This window comes from Tiliqua scincoides, chromosome 5, assembly GCF_035046505.1.
Source record: "Tiliqua scincoides isolate rTilSci1 chromosome 5, rTilSci1.hap2, whole genome shotgun sequence".
Lineage (NCBI taxonomy): Eukaryota > Metazoa > Chordata > Lepidosauria > Squamata > Scincidae > Tiliqua > Tiliqua scincoides.
The window spans coordinates 137,408,304-137,421,609 of record NC_089825.1 but is presented as its reverse complement, the minus strand read 5'-3'; the positions used below and the strand labels follow the sequence as shown (position 1 = coordinate 137,421,609).

Below are 13,306 nucleotides of genomic sequence, written 5' to 3'. Positions count from 1 at the left end.
GAAGCAGCTGGCAAGCTGCAGCTGAGCTGTTCCATCTGCTCGGAGCGTGGGAGGATGGAGGCCAGAATGTTAAACCAGATCGGAGTGTAACAGCTTGAATGTGGTGGTTCTTGAAAGAGAGAACCTTCTTTCAATTTGTAAAAATCCCTGCGTGGATTTAATAAGCCTGCCTGTGTAAACCGCCTTGAATAAAGTCTTGAATAAAGACCAAGAAAGGCAGTATATAAATACTGTATATTATTATTATTATTATTATTATTATTATTATTATTATTATTATTATTATTATTATTATTATATGTTGTGAGATAAGGAATGCCCAAAGAACGATAACTTGCTTGTAGCCACCCTTGGATTAGGTTCGTGCAGTAGAATTCTCTGCTGCCTGGTGTCGGCCAATATCTTTGATGATAGCTTTGATTAGTCACACTCATAGAGGAGGAGAAGTGTACTGATTATTAGAGACAAAAGTTTCATGGATCCTCCATGTACAGGAGCAGTTATGCCACGGAATACCAATTGTCGGAGAGCAATAGTAAGGGATGCAAGTTCTTTCTTTCAAGTTCAATTTCCGTGCTTCCTAGAGACATTGGTTGAACTACCATGGGAAGCAGCATGCCGGAATGCTGAAACCTTTGACATTTATTTGATACATGCTTGTGATAATTGCTGAAGAATGCCAGAAAAATAATCAAAGCACTTTCTTTCATATGTGGTGGAATTAATGGCTGGAGAGTAATGGAGAAAAGTAAGAATTCTTGGGGAAAAAATTAGGGTATTCACAACCCAATCCTGTGCATGTCTACTCAGAAGTCAGTTCCATTACAGTCAATGGGTCTTACTCCCAGGAAAGTGTGGATAGGATTGGGTTGCCAATCTAGTTAGATCTGTCCCTGTTTTCACTAACACACACTGATGAGAATCAAGAATTTACTTTTCCGTGGTTAGTACACCCAGGAGACTGTAAGGAGATCTCTCTCAGGTACAGTCACCTATGGAGGCAGGAGGGGCGATGGCAAAAAACAGGGCCTTCTCAGTAGTAGCACCGACCTTATGGAACTCCCTCTCAGTTTACGAACTGTTCCCTCTTTAGTGATTTTCTGGAGGTGCCTAAAGTTTCTTTTCAAGTTAGCCATTCGGAGAGAAAAGCAGAATACAAATGGAGAAAACTATCCCAAATGTGAAAGAATGGCTGCAGAATATGAAGGAAGCAAGGAAGGAAGGAAGGAAGGAAGGAAGGAATGTTCCACAGGTTATGCAACACAAAACTTACCAACAGTCACAGTAATGAGGACAAGATTACTCTTTCTTGAAACAATATACCGCCCAGGATGTTTCAGCACATATGCGCATCTGAACGGCCCTACATGACTTGGTTCCTTGAGGCTCAGATTGTGCATGGAGATGGGAGATGAAGCCACAACCGAGATGGTCTGTCTGTCACCATAATATTGGAATTCTTTTATTTTCTGTGTTTCAGGCGGAGCTGAACAGATAAGGCTGACGGTGTCTTCCAGGTTGTATGCATCCAGGCTGGGATCCAGAGAGAGAAGTGGGGCTGCAGGAGCCTCTGCAAAAGAGAAATGTCCCAGGTCAGGACTCTCCCCCCCCCCCAACAGTGTAATCCAATTCTATGCACAGAAGCAGTGGTGTTGCAAATGGGGTGCAGGCCACACTGGGTGGCACACATGGGGGGGTGACACCACTACTCACCCAATTAAAATCTTGACATTTCGAATAATACCATCATGTTCTGTATCAATCAGTGTGTGATTTCATGCAGAACACAATGAATTGAACCACGTGGAAATATCTCTGTTCAATCAAAAGTTATAGCCAAAAAACCAGTGGGGTAGGGCAATGGTACATCATCACATCCACTGCTCAGCTCACTGCATGGGAGGAGGTCCATCACAGGGTTGACATGCTGGCCTTCCGTACCGAGTGAAGCAAACCTTAGTGACGCCACTGCTCAGAAGTAAGTCCCTTTATAGCCAATAAGGCATGCTTCTAGATAAGTGTGGATAGGCTTGCAGGTCATTCTTCCACCTGTGCATGTGCATGTATGTACAAAAATGGGGGAAATGCATCTTTCCAACTTCATGTATAGGTAGAAATTGCAGAGTATGACAAAAGGCATTTGAAATCTTCAAAGCTTGCCAGGAAACAGTTCAATAAAGAACAGCAGGGACTGGTCTTTGCCGCCCCCTAGTGGACATCAGCACTTCTGAGCTGGACCCACTTTGCTGTTTCATTCCCCCCTGTTGACAATTTAGTATAATTTCTTTTCGAAAGAGAAAGTACTGTAGCTGGTTCTTACTTTCAGGGTAGTAGCTGTGTTAGTCTGGAGCAACAAAAACAACAAAGAGCCTTGCGTCATCACAAGACTCCCCAATATTTGCTGCTGATAGCAGAATAAAAAAGTCTTAGCCAACACATTTATACGTGGGTGCCTGGAATTCCCCCACCCTCCCATATTAAATGATGAGTATTTATTTTTTGTGCCATAGAAATATACTGAAAACAAATCAGCTTATGTTTAACTTCATGTGGATACTAATTACAAGAGTTCTTTGTGAGCATCTATCTATCTATCTATCTATCTATCTATCTATCTATCTATCTATCTATCTATCTATCTATCTATCTATCTATACATACATACATACATACATACATACATACATACATACATACATACTGGGACCCACTTTTTAGAACAAGAATTTCTCAGGACCCACCGGAAGTCATGTCATGACCAGAAGTGACATCATCGAGCAAGAACATATTGAACAATCCTAGGCTACAATCCTACCCACACTTACCCAGGAGTAAATCCCATTGACTATTATTGTTAAAAGAATATACATAGTAGCTTGTTAAAAGTACAGGTCTATAGCATTTCTCCAAATGCAGTCACATACCATGGGAGCATCAAGTCTAATATATTAAAAATAAAATATAGAAATGAATGGGGACCCATTTGAAATTGACTTGCGACCCACTTAGTGGATCCTGACCCATTTGAGAAACACTGATCTATAAGCATCTTTCAGGGATCTTGGATATATGCATTTGCAAGTTTTCCTGATATGTAGAAATACACACATTCTGGGACTGTGGGGCTACATCCATGAAGGTCCTTGCTCTTCACCACAGTCCATCTAACCTCCATCAAATTTAGGTCAGTGGAAATCTAGTAAGCAGTAATGTGCATGGGGTGGTCACACAGATCCTTGCATGTTGTCATGGGCCCTGATACCCTTGGAAATGTAAACTTACCCTTTACTTGTAGGGAGATGATGTTGCTTTGCGCAGATGTGACATCCATGCCTCCTCTCCCCATCCAGTATACACAGGTGTAATTTCCAATGCTGTCCATTTGAACATTAAAAGCCAGCTTGCCCTGTTGATAAACATTGGGGGCTGTTTCCAAGATCTGCCACCCACGCTGGTTGAAGAATCTGTATCCTTCTGCCGTTCTGTTTGGTGGAGCTGAGCATATAAGTTCTACCCTCTCTCCTTCAAAATATGTGGGGTGCCCGTGGTGCACTGAGAGTATGGGGGCATGCAGAGAATCTGGAATGAAAATAGAGAGGTCTGTGTTGGTGACTAGGACATTTGTGGGGTTTAAAGGGTGGGGTGTGAATAAGAGAACATAGTCCAGATTCAAAATGGCCCTGAGATTTGGAACCTCAGTTCAGTAGGTTCTTGACCATCCAAAGCCACTCTACTCATTAGGCAAAATCTTTATAGGTTACATTTATATCCTATTCAAAGCTGGCATCAAGTGCTGACCAGGTCGGGGTTCACACCCATCGGAGGTGGTGTTGTCAAATTTGACTGAAGTTATTCCTGAAGTCCCCCTCCCTGCCCCAATATGGCATCATGTCATTATGTCATAAGGGGCTCTGTTAAAATCTCCAGAACAGCTTGCATTAGTCACCTGGAGACTGATGTCAACTCCTTGAGACTTCAGGCCAATTCTGGAGGTACCACCAAACCAGGTCCTGTGGCAGTGTCCTGTACACCATTAGAGGGGCAGGTTAAGGATGTCTTGGGAGTTTTGCTCCACCTCACTTTGCAATCTGGCACTTATTCCACCCCACTCCCACCTCCAAGGAGTTAAGGTCAGCATACCAAACCCCCCCCCCCCATTTTAATCTACAGAATATGAAGCATTTGTGGGTAATGTTATGATGGGAGGAAGCAACTGGCCACAGGGTTACCCAATGAGTTTCATTGCTCGGTGGAAATTTGAACTCAAATCTCTCCAGTCCCACATCTTAACAAGTCAAGTCAAAAACCTTTAGTGGCATAAACAGTAAAACCAGGGTGTTAAACAGAAAAGTGCCCTTATGCATTAATGAGACTCAACTTCTTGAGACAATTCTTGTATAAATACAATAAAGATACTTTGCCATGTGAGGGCCAATCCTATCCAACATTTCAGCCCCAGTGCAGCTACAATGCAGCCCCTAGGCGAGAGAACAAAAGTTCCCTTACCTTGTGGAGGCCTCTCTAACTACCCTCCCACCACTGGATACAGCACAAACCCCATTGGCATGGCTACACCAGGGCTTGAAAGTTGGATAGGATTGGGCCCTTAGTTGTTAAAATCTCATTCCTGCCAGTTAGCAACTGTCTAACCGTACCCACATCTTAACTATTGCACAGCCCTGGTTCTCAGACTCATGGAGCTTGAATGAGGACCACATCCGCCAAAATGAAATGGTAATGTTCTAGGTTGGAGGATGGGCTGTACCCTTTCAAAAAGAAGATGTAAGTTATGATTTTTGAACTCTCCTTGCAAGTAAAAAAACAAAACATCTAGCAGAACAGGCAACAAACTGTTAGAACCTTGCATCTATACTGTGATAATTTTTTATTTTATTTTTAAAGACACTTGCAGGGAGTTCTGTTGTGTGTTTGTGTGTGTACATAGGGAAGTTTTCAAAAATGGCACTTCTCACCTGCAGTGGTACAGTGAACTCCACCACCCCAGATTCTACCACCTCCTCTTCGGTCTATATGGGTAGAACAAGATTCGGAATGAACTGAAAGAATGAGACGGTTTGATTCTGAACTGTATTGCAAGTGAGAAGGGCTGTGTGGTGCTGCACAGAAGAACAGGAGAACCCCCTGCAGATAGTAAGCTAGCTCATCAGGGAGAAAAATTTGATGCTTCTTCTTGATGTGTTTGTTTTATACCAAATCCATCTAACTCAAACTTTCACCTTCTTCCACATAATGTGTAAAATTACATTTGCCCCCTGATTCCAGAGAGGCCAGAAACACACTGAAAAAGAGATGAAACCAATTAGATGAGAACCAACTAAATGGAACTCTAACCCCCAAGTTGAATTTGCTTGCTAAAACTGGAATTATATTTTTCCAATAGAATACCCTTCCCTTGACCAGTGGCATAGCTAGAGGGGGTGCAAAGCACTAGGTTTTGCAGGGAGCCTCACTGCAGTGTACAAACAGCTCCTCCCCCTCTCCTTTAGAGCCAGGCATTCGCCTCCATTTTGCTCCCCCCACCCAGAATGGCTCTGAGGGGAGGGGCCAATTGCACACTGCAATGAGGCTCCCCTGCAAAACTTAGTGCTTTGCACCCCCTCTAGCTATGCCACTGCCCCTGACATGCACGTTCCCTGTGATTTTATCCTCACCACAACTCTGCAAAGTAGACTAGGCTGAAAGATAGAAAGTCCATGGATACCCAGTGTGACTAAGGGGGGATTCTGCCCAGTCTGGGGCAGTGCTTTCCTAACTGTGATTTTGAACCTCGAAACAGCTGAACAAAAGAGACCAGAGTTTTTCATTGCAAATCAAACTCTTACTGGGAAGAAGATTGACCATTACCTGCAGATGACGCCCACTGGGCTGCAACATGGAGCAAGACTGGAAGAGAGGAAGAAACAAAAAGACTGTAAACGAAGACTGTGCATCTGATGGACTGACAGTGCAATCCTATGCATGTTTACTCAGAAGTCAGCCCCACTGTGTTTATTGGGGCTTACTCCCAGCAAAGTGTGCATATGATTGCAGCCTGACAGTGCAACCCTGGCATTTCTGCTCAGAAGTAAAACCTGATGAGTTAATGGAACTTACTCTCATGTAAGTGTGCATAGATTGCAGCCTTAATGAATGGACATTCAGCAAACAAGGGGCTGAAGAGCTGGAGCTTCCTTATGCTGAGTGTATCCAGGCAGTGACCAAACCAACAATTTTCAACCTTTTTCTTCTCATGGCACACTGACCTCTATGGTCTTCTCTGTGATCTTTGCCTCTTGTGACATCACTTCTGGCTTCACAGGGTAGAACTACCCTGGACCACTGTACTGTCCTTTCATAATTGAGAAATATATTAGGAAGGCAAGGATTAAGTTGTATACAGCCTTTCTAGATTTAAAAGCAGCCTTTGATTCTATAGATAGGGAGATACTCTGGAGTAAATTAGAAAAGCGACGAATGGACAAGAGACTGCTATTCTTTGTAAGGAGGCTCAATCAAAGCACCACCTGTCAGATAAAATGTACTTCTGCGGGGAACCTCACAAAGAAAATTGTGCCAAACAAAGGTGTATTTAGGGTAGAGTCCTAACCAGGTCTACTCAGAAGTATGTTCTATTTTGTTCAATGAGTCTTCCTCTCAGGAAAGTGTGGTTAGGATTGCAGCATTACTCTATTTATTAATGATTTGGCTCCCTTTCTGACTGAGGTGGATGGGCATACCTTCCCAGATTAGGATCCACTCAGGTACTGATCCTCTTATATGCAGATGATGCTGTAATAACGTCCTGGACCCGTTTGGGTTTAAAACGCCTTTTCAAAAAGTGTTTGGAGTACTTGTCAGAAAACCATTTACAGTTGAATTTTGACAAGTCTAAGGACACTAATTAGAACAAGTTAAGCAGTTTAAATAACTTGGTCTAAATTTACATTATAATCTCTCCTGGGCTATTCACCAGAAAATGGCAATTAATAAGCTAACGTTACCTCTCAGTCCATCGCTCGTTTTTTCTTTTTCAGAGGTAACCATTATATGCCAGCAGCCTTAAGACCTTTAATGCTAAGGTGATTCCCCAATTATTTTATGGAATTCCTCTTTGGATTGGGGCTTTAAACAATGTCCTGGAGTCTGTCCAAGGTAAATTTCTGCAAAAAATCTTGGGCCTACCGAACTACAGCAGACACCCGCCTATAAGTCGACCCCACAGATAAGCCGAGGGCAGGTTTTGAGCCAACAATCACTGAATTTTCTATGACCCTTGGATAAGTCAGGGGTTAAACTTAGGGGGTGTCTGACTATAGTTTTGTCTGATTTTACCTGAGGCCAGATCCTGAAAAATAACCCACCACTATTTGTTACCTGAGAACTGTAGTCTCTAATTTATTAAAAACATAATAAAAGATCATAAGATACATTTTTATTCTTTTTAAAATTCTGGTCTTCACCACCTTTTTGTAAACATTATCATCTGTAAACAACACACCAGTAAAACAGTGGTTCCTAACCTGGTATTCAAGTACTCCCAGCGACACTCAACAGGATCTGTAGGGGTACTTGAAAAAGAATGAAATAATGGCAGAAAAAGGCAGGTCGTGCTCCAGAATGCTTTGCAGGGCCAGCAAGGCAGGAAGGAAGGTAGCTAGTTGACTGTGAAAGCCCCACCAATAGCTAGTTTTTGGTCATCAATTCATCTATGCACCAGTGATTGAAACCCAGCACAGTAAAAAAGCTGAAACATAATATGGAAAGTGATCAATCAGCCAGAATTTCTCAGCACACTTCTGGTGCAAAACAGTGCAAAGGCAGAGTCTTCTTCAAACAGATGAAAAGAGAAAACACTGTAATAAATACATGAAGTCTGGGTTTTCATCTGGGGGAGATGAGGGCTTGTATTATTAATTACAAACATTTTGCTAATAGGAAGGATACAGTTTATGGAAATGGGCTGCCAAGGGATATGCAAGTGAAAAAGGTTGAACCATTAATCAAATCCACCTTTAAGGTGTCTGGTGTGTTAAGCCAGAAGCTCTACGTACAACATACAACCCATAACACATAACTGGGAGTGTGCAATTCAATTCACAGCAGAGAGATGGAGCTGCATATATTTGCAACACTTTTTACTCAGAAGCAGACCCACTGTTTTCCATGGGTGTTATTCTTAAGTAAGGGCGCACTGAATTGTACCCTGGGAAGGAGGGCCCCATCCTGGTGTTTCCAAAAACAGACCTGCTTTGCAAGCATTTGCCAAGCAGAACCAGGCTGCAGCAGAAGGAAGGAGATTAAAAGGTTAACTTTGGCTGGAATTTTCCAGTTGCCGTAGAAAGGATCTCTGCCCTGCCTGCCTGCTGTCTGCCTGTCTGCTTGAGAAACTTGGTGCCTGCCGCTTGAGAAGCAAAACTGTTCAGAGTTGAAAGGCTTTGCCCTCTGATAGACCTGGAGATAAGGTGAAGTGATAATTTGAGCTTGATTACTTGGCAAAAATTTCATGCACTATACATGAGCATCTACAGTATGCAGCTTATGCAGCTTTTTGCCTAGGAATGGGTCAGTCATTGCTAGAAACCATATGGCTATCAAATATTGGCTGTGCATATATTACAACTATGACCCTCAAAGCTTGCTCTATCTGATGTTCCTTGAATCTAATCGGCCCTTTGTTGTAACTGTTTTGGAAAAGAAAATTAACTTGATCGGGCTATCTTTTAAATGTCTCAGCTCACTTCCATATCAAGAGGCATTTTGGTGCATCAAACACAGGTTTATTTTTACATCAAAAGGCAGAATCTTTACAGCATGGCAAATGGAGCATGTTCCCCGTTAAGTCTGAAGATTCCTATATTGCATGGTCAAGTAGCCTCATACACCTATATTCGCTGCTCAGTTATCAAAAAGGAGAGCCTTATCCCTTGCTAGATTTAGGGCACAATCCTAACCACCTTTCCAGCACTGAGCTAGCTGCAATGCAGTCCCAAGGTAAGGTAACAAACATGCCCTTACCTTGAGGAGGCCTCCTTGACTACCTCCCCACTTCAGGATGCAGTGCACGCCACATTGGCACAGCTATGTCAGTGCTGGAAAGTTGGTTAGGACTGCGCCCTTAATGTGCTCCCATCTGCCATTCTATTTGGGAAATTTCACAAGATAGCTCATGCCGAAAGGCGATGCCCTCGTGGGCTGGGATGTATGGAGACCATTGTCCACTCCATTCTTTATTGTCCCCTTTACATCGAGATCCGTCAGAGATATCTGGACTCTATACTGAGAATAAGAGGAGGATTTACTGATGTGGCAACAATACGCTACCTCCTAACTGAATAATCTGTGGAAATAACCGATACTGTGGCAACTTTCCTGTATCAGCTCACTGAACTTCACAATCGAGAAGTCGATTTGCTTCCTGGCTGACCAAATGTATACGGTTTGTAGATTTGTTTGTTTCACATGCCAATAAAGGATTCTATACTTCTTCACTTCTGGCTTCCAGGAGATTCTTCCAGGTTATCTGGCTCTGTTTCTAGGGCTACTCACAGATCTGGTGGAGGAAGATGCCCAAACAATCCATTACTTTACGAGCCATTACATTTACATTACGAGCGACTAAGATGATTTCGGGGCTGGGGCACCTTCCCTATGAGGAAAGGCTACGGCGTTTGGGCCTCTTTAGCCTAGAAAAGAGATGCCTGAGGGGGGACATGATTGAGACATACAAAATTATGCAGGGGATGGACAGAGTGGATAGGGAGATGCTCTTTACACTCTCACATAACACCAGAACCAGGGGACATCCACTAAAATTGAGTGTTGGGAGGGTTAGGACAGACAAAAGAAAATATTTCTTTACTCAGCATGTGGTTGGTCTGTGGAACTCTTTGCCACAAGGTGTGGTGATGGCGACTGGCCTGGACGCCTTTAAAAGGGGATTGGACAAGTTTCTGGAGGAAAAATCCATTACAGGGTACAAGCCATGGTGTGTATGCGCAACCTCCTGATTTTAGAAATGGGTTATGTCAGAATGCCAATGCAAGGGAGGGCAGCAGGATGCAGGTCTCTTGTTATCTGGTGTGCTCCTTGGGGCATTTGGTGGGCCGCTGTGAGATACAGGAAGCTGGACTAGATGGGCCTATGGCCTGATCCAGTGGGGCTGTTCTTATGTTCTTATGTAGTGCAGATTCTTGCCCTAAAAACAGAGCCAGAGAACCCAGAAGAGTTTCCACCACTGTGCTCCAAACTCCCATGGCACAACTGCGAACCTTTCATGGCACACCAATGTGCCACAGTACACCAGCTGAAAATCGCTGGCCTAGATGGAAATGCAACAGCCCTTGAGGGTTTCAGATGAGGGTCTCTGCCTGCCCTGCCTGGAGATGCCCGGGATTGACACTGGGACCTACTGCTATGGCCCCGCCATTAAATGATAGTTGTGGAGATCCTTCTCAACTGGGCATGGGTAAGAACCATCCCTCCTTAGCTTCAGCATAGCTGCTAAAGCAATGAAATGGAAAGAAACTATGGTCTGGGACTAAAGAACAGGACACTGAATTCTCCTGGCATTGAGACCATAGAACACTCCAGACATTGGTCGGATCCACTAAGACAATTCTTATATTCATTTGATTTCTCCAGCTTTAAAATACAGCAAGATGAAAGTGAGGATAACTGTGATAAATACGATGTGTACCTCACCTGTGAAACTTCACGTTGACACTCATTCGGCTTAAGAACATAAGAAGAGCCCTGCTGGATCGGGCCAAAGGCCCATCTAGTCAAGCTCCCTGTATCTCACAGTGGCCCACCAAATGCCTCAGGGAGCACTCAAGACAAGACACCTTTATCCTGTTGCCACTCCTTTGCACCTGGCATTCTGAGGTTGCCTACTTCTAAAACCAGGGGGTAGCATATACCCATCATGGTTTGTAACTTATTATGAACTTCCCCTCCATCAATCTGACCAATTCCCTCTCAAAGGCATCTGGGGCAGACACCATCACCACATCCTGTGGCAAGGAGTTCCACAGATTAATTACATGCTGGATAAAGAAATATTTACTTTTGTCTGTTCTAGCTCTCCTGGTACCCAGTTGTAGTGGATGTCCCCTGGTTCTGATGTTCCAGCTTCCTTTGAACATTCTCCAGTGGCTTTTTCCCCTTTCTTTTAAAATGTTGGTGCCAACCCTAATAAAACTCAGGGGAGAGAGGATGGAGGAAGAGGAAAGGTTGGGGAAAGAGAAGAGGCATTTGAAAGGAACTTACTGACAATGGGGCCCAGGAAGGTCACATCCATTCTGAGTGGAAGCTTTCTCCGGTGGCTCCCAGCTCTGGCAATCTGATGTTTTAAAGTCAGTCTTCCTCTCCAAGTTTCAGTGTGTTTCACATGAGACCTATTCAAGTTCCTATTCACACTAGAGTCATGTGGGGAAGTAGTACTGATGAGAGGAAAGCAGTCACAGGTTCAAGGGGCCTGGCTTCTAAAAACAGAAAGTGGAAATCCATTAACCAGATTAATGAGTCAGCAGCTTGGGTGTCCACTGGCTGGTTTGTGATGTAATCCCCAACACACAAAGAAGTTCGGAGTACAGTTTTTTGATGGCATTTCTTTAGAATAGCAGAGAGATTTCGGAGACAGGATACTGTAGATCCAGTATGGAGTCATGATTAGTGTACATCTTTCCCTCTTTATATGTACCTAATCCATTCCTAAGAACAGTCCTTATAGTGAAAATCTGGATGATTAGTACAATTATTACATTAATTTCAGTTAGAAAAAGTCTAACTCATTCCAAAGTCTTCCCAAAGTCACCCTAAATGCCTAAACCTTGGCCTCTGAGCGGCCCGCTTGGAGGCAGGCTGTGCAGCATGGCCTTTCCCAGTTTGAAGAGACACTTGGCCAACAGACTGAGGCAAAGAGGCAAAGAAGGAAGGCCCACAGCCAGGGAGACAGACCGGGGACAGACTGCACTTGCTCCCAGTGTGGAAGGGATTGTCATTCCCGAATCAGCCTTTTCAGCCAAACTAGACGCTGTGCCAGAACCACCATTCAGAGTGCGATACCATAGTCTTTCGAGACTGAAGGTTGCCAACACCACACCAAGGAGAAAGTTGTGTGGCATAATAAAATAGAATAAATATCAATTAATATCAACATTATAGCAACATTATGCAACATCAGTAAAGTTTTAGAGATGACCATGAAAATGTTTCAGAAGTTCTAGGATCACATAATGAGGTTTAGCACCTCACATTTTAGTTGCAAACTATGAGTAACGTGCTTACATTTTGTATGTTTTTCCACACTTTTCCCCATGATTCTTTTTCCCACCTCTTTCTGTTTAGGACCCATATTCACTGTAATTTGTAGAAGCACAGCAGAAAAAAAGATACACCGTAAAAGAGAGCATGTAATGCATTTGTCTTGCATCTCACATGGAGAGTGCCTCTTCCCCAGCCGTGCTCCATCCTCTGAAGGTCTTGGAGAGTGCTTCCCCTAAAGCATGCAGGAGAACACCCCAAAAGGTGGGCACTTCTGGGCCTACTAGGAGAGGAAATCCAAAATTTGATCCAGGTTAGGCAGTAGCCCAGGCATGAGGGTGCGTGAGGAGCTCCGAGAGCAATAAGGCCTTTTTAATATTATTTTCCTCTTTAACAAGAGCAGAAGAAGTTTCTTTCATCTGCTGCCAGGTGCTGTCTAGTAAGAATAGCACAGAGGAATAGAAAAAACCAAAATGACCTCAACACGGGAAAATAGTGATAAGAGTTTGTGGCTGGCTACAATCTTCGTCTGCTCTTTAGGGCAAACTTCCCCTAAAGTTACCCAGGTGGCTAGTGGCTTATCAAGCTCGAAGAGCATTAATAAACCCAGAGAAAATAAGGACATTGATTTTTTAATACATCAGACTTTCCTTGTGGCTGAGATACTTCAAGTAATAACTAGTCAGCTTGAGTGAATTACAGACTTGCTCCAGGAGAAGGATAAAAACATTCAGCCAGACAACTTGTTGAAACCTTTGGCGTGTGATAGGGAGAACAGATCTACAAACAGAAGGGTTACTCCCAATGTGCAGCCAGATGGTAATATCTTACAGACAACTTCTGGGATAGATTCTGTTGCTCTCATTTATGATACAAAGAGCCTAGCTATCAATATCTCCCCCTTTATGGGAGACACATTGATTGGTCCACCAAATGGAGGGCTAGATAACATCTGGCATTTCTCCTCAGGAAGGCTCCTTCAGTGATAGATCTCCAAGAGCTGGAAAGGCTGCCCAGTGTGGGAAGCCAGGACTGTTTTCTC

The 13,306-nt window shown here is 43.5% G+C and overlaps 1 protein-coding gene across 1 annotated transcript; it reads right to left on the bottom strand.

Annotated features, from left to right (window-relative positions):
• Positions 1 to 944: 944 nt before the first annotated feature.
• LOC136653794 (uncharacterized) lies at positions 945 to 11,359 on the bottom strand. Its single transcript, XM_066630674.1, has 5 exons — positions 11,269 to 11,359; positions 5,866 to 5,904; positions 3,283 to 3,579; positions 1,368 to 1,570; positions 945 to 992 (listed from the first exon to the last, which is right to left on the bottom strand). Exons 1-5 carry the CDS (start codon positions 11,297 to 11,299, stop codon positions 945 to 947), a joined length of 618 nt encoding a protein of 205 aa, XP_066486771.1. The 5' UTR covers positions 11,300 to 11,359.
• Between the last annotated feature and the right edge of the window lie 1,947 nt (positions 11,360 to 13,306).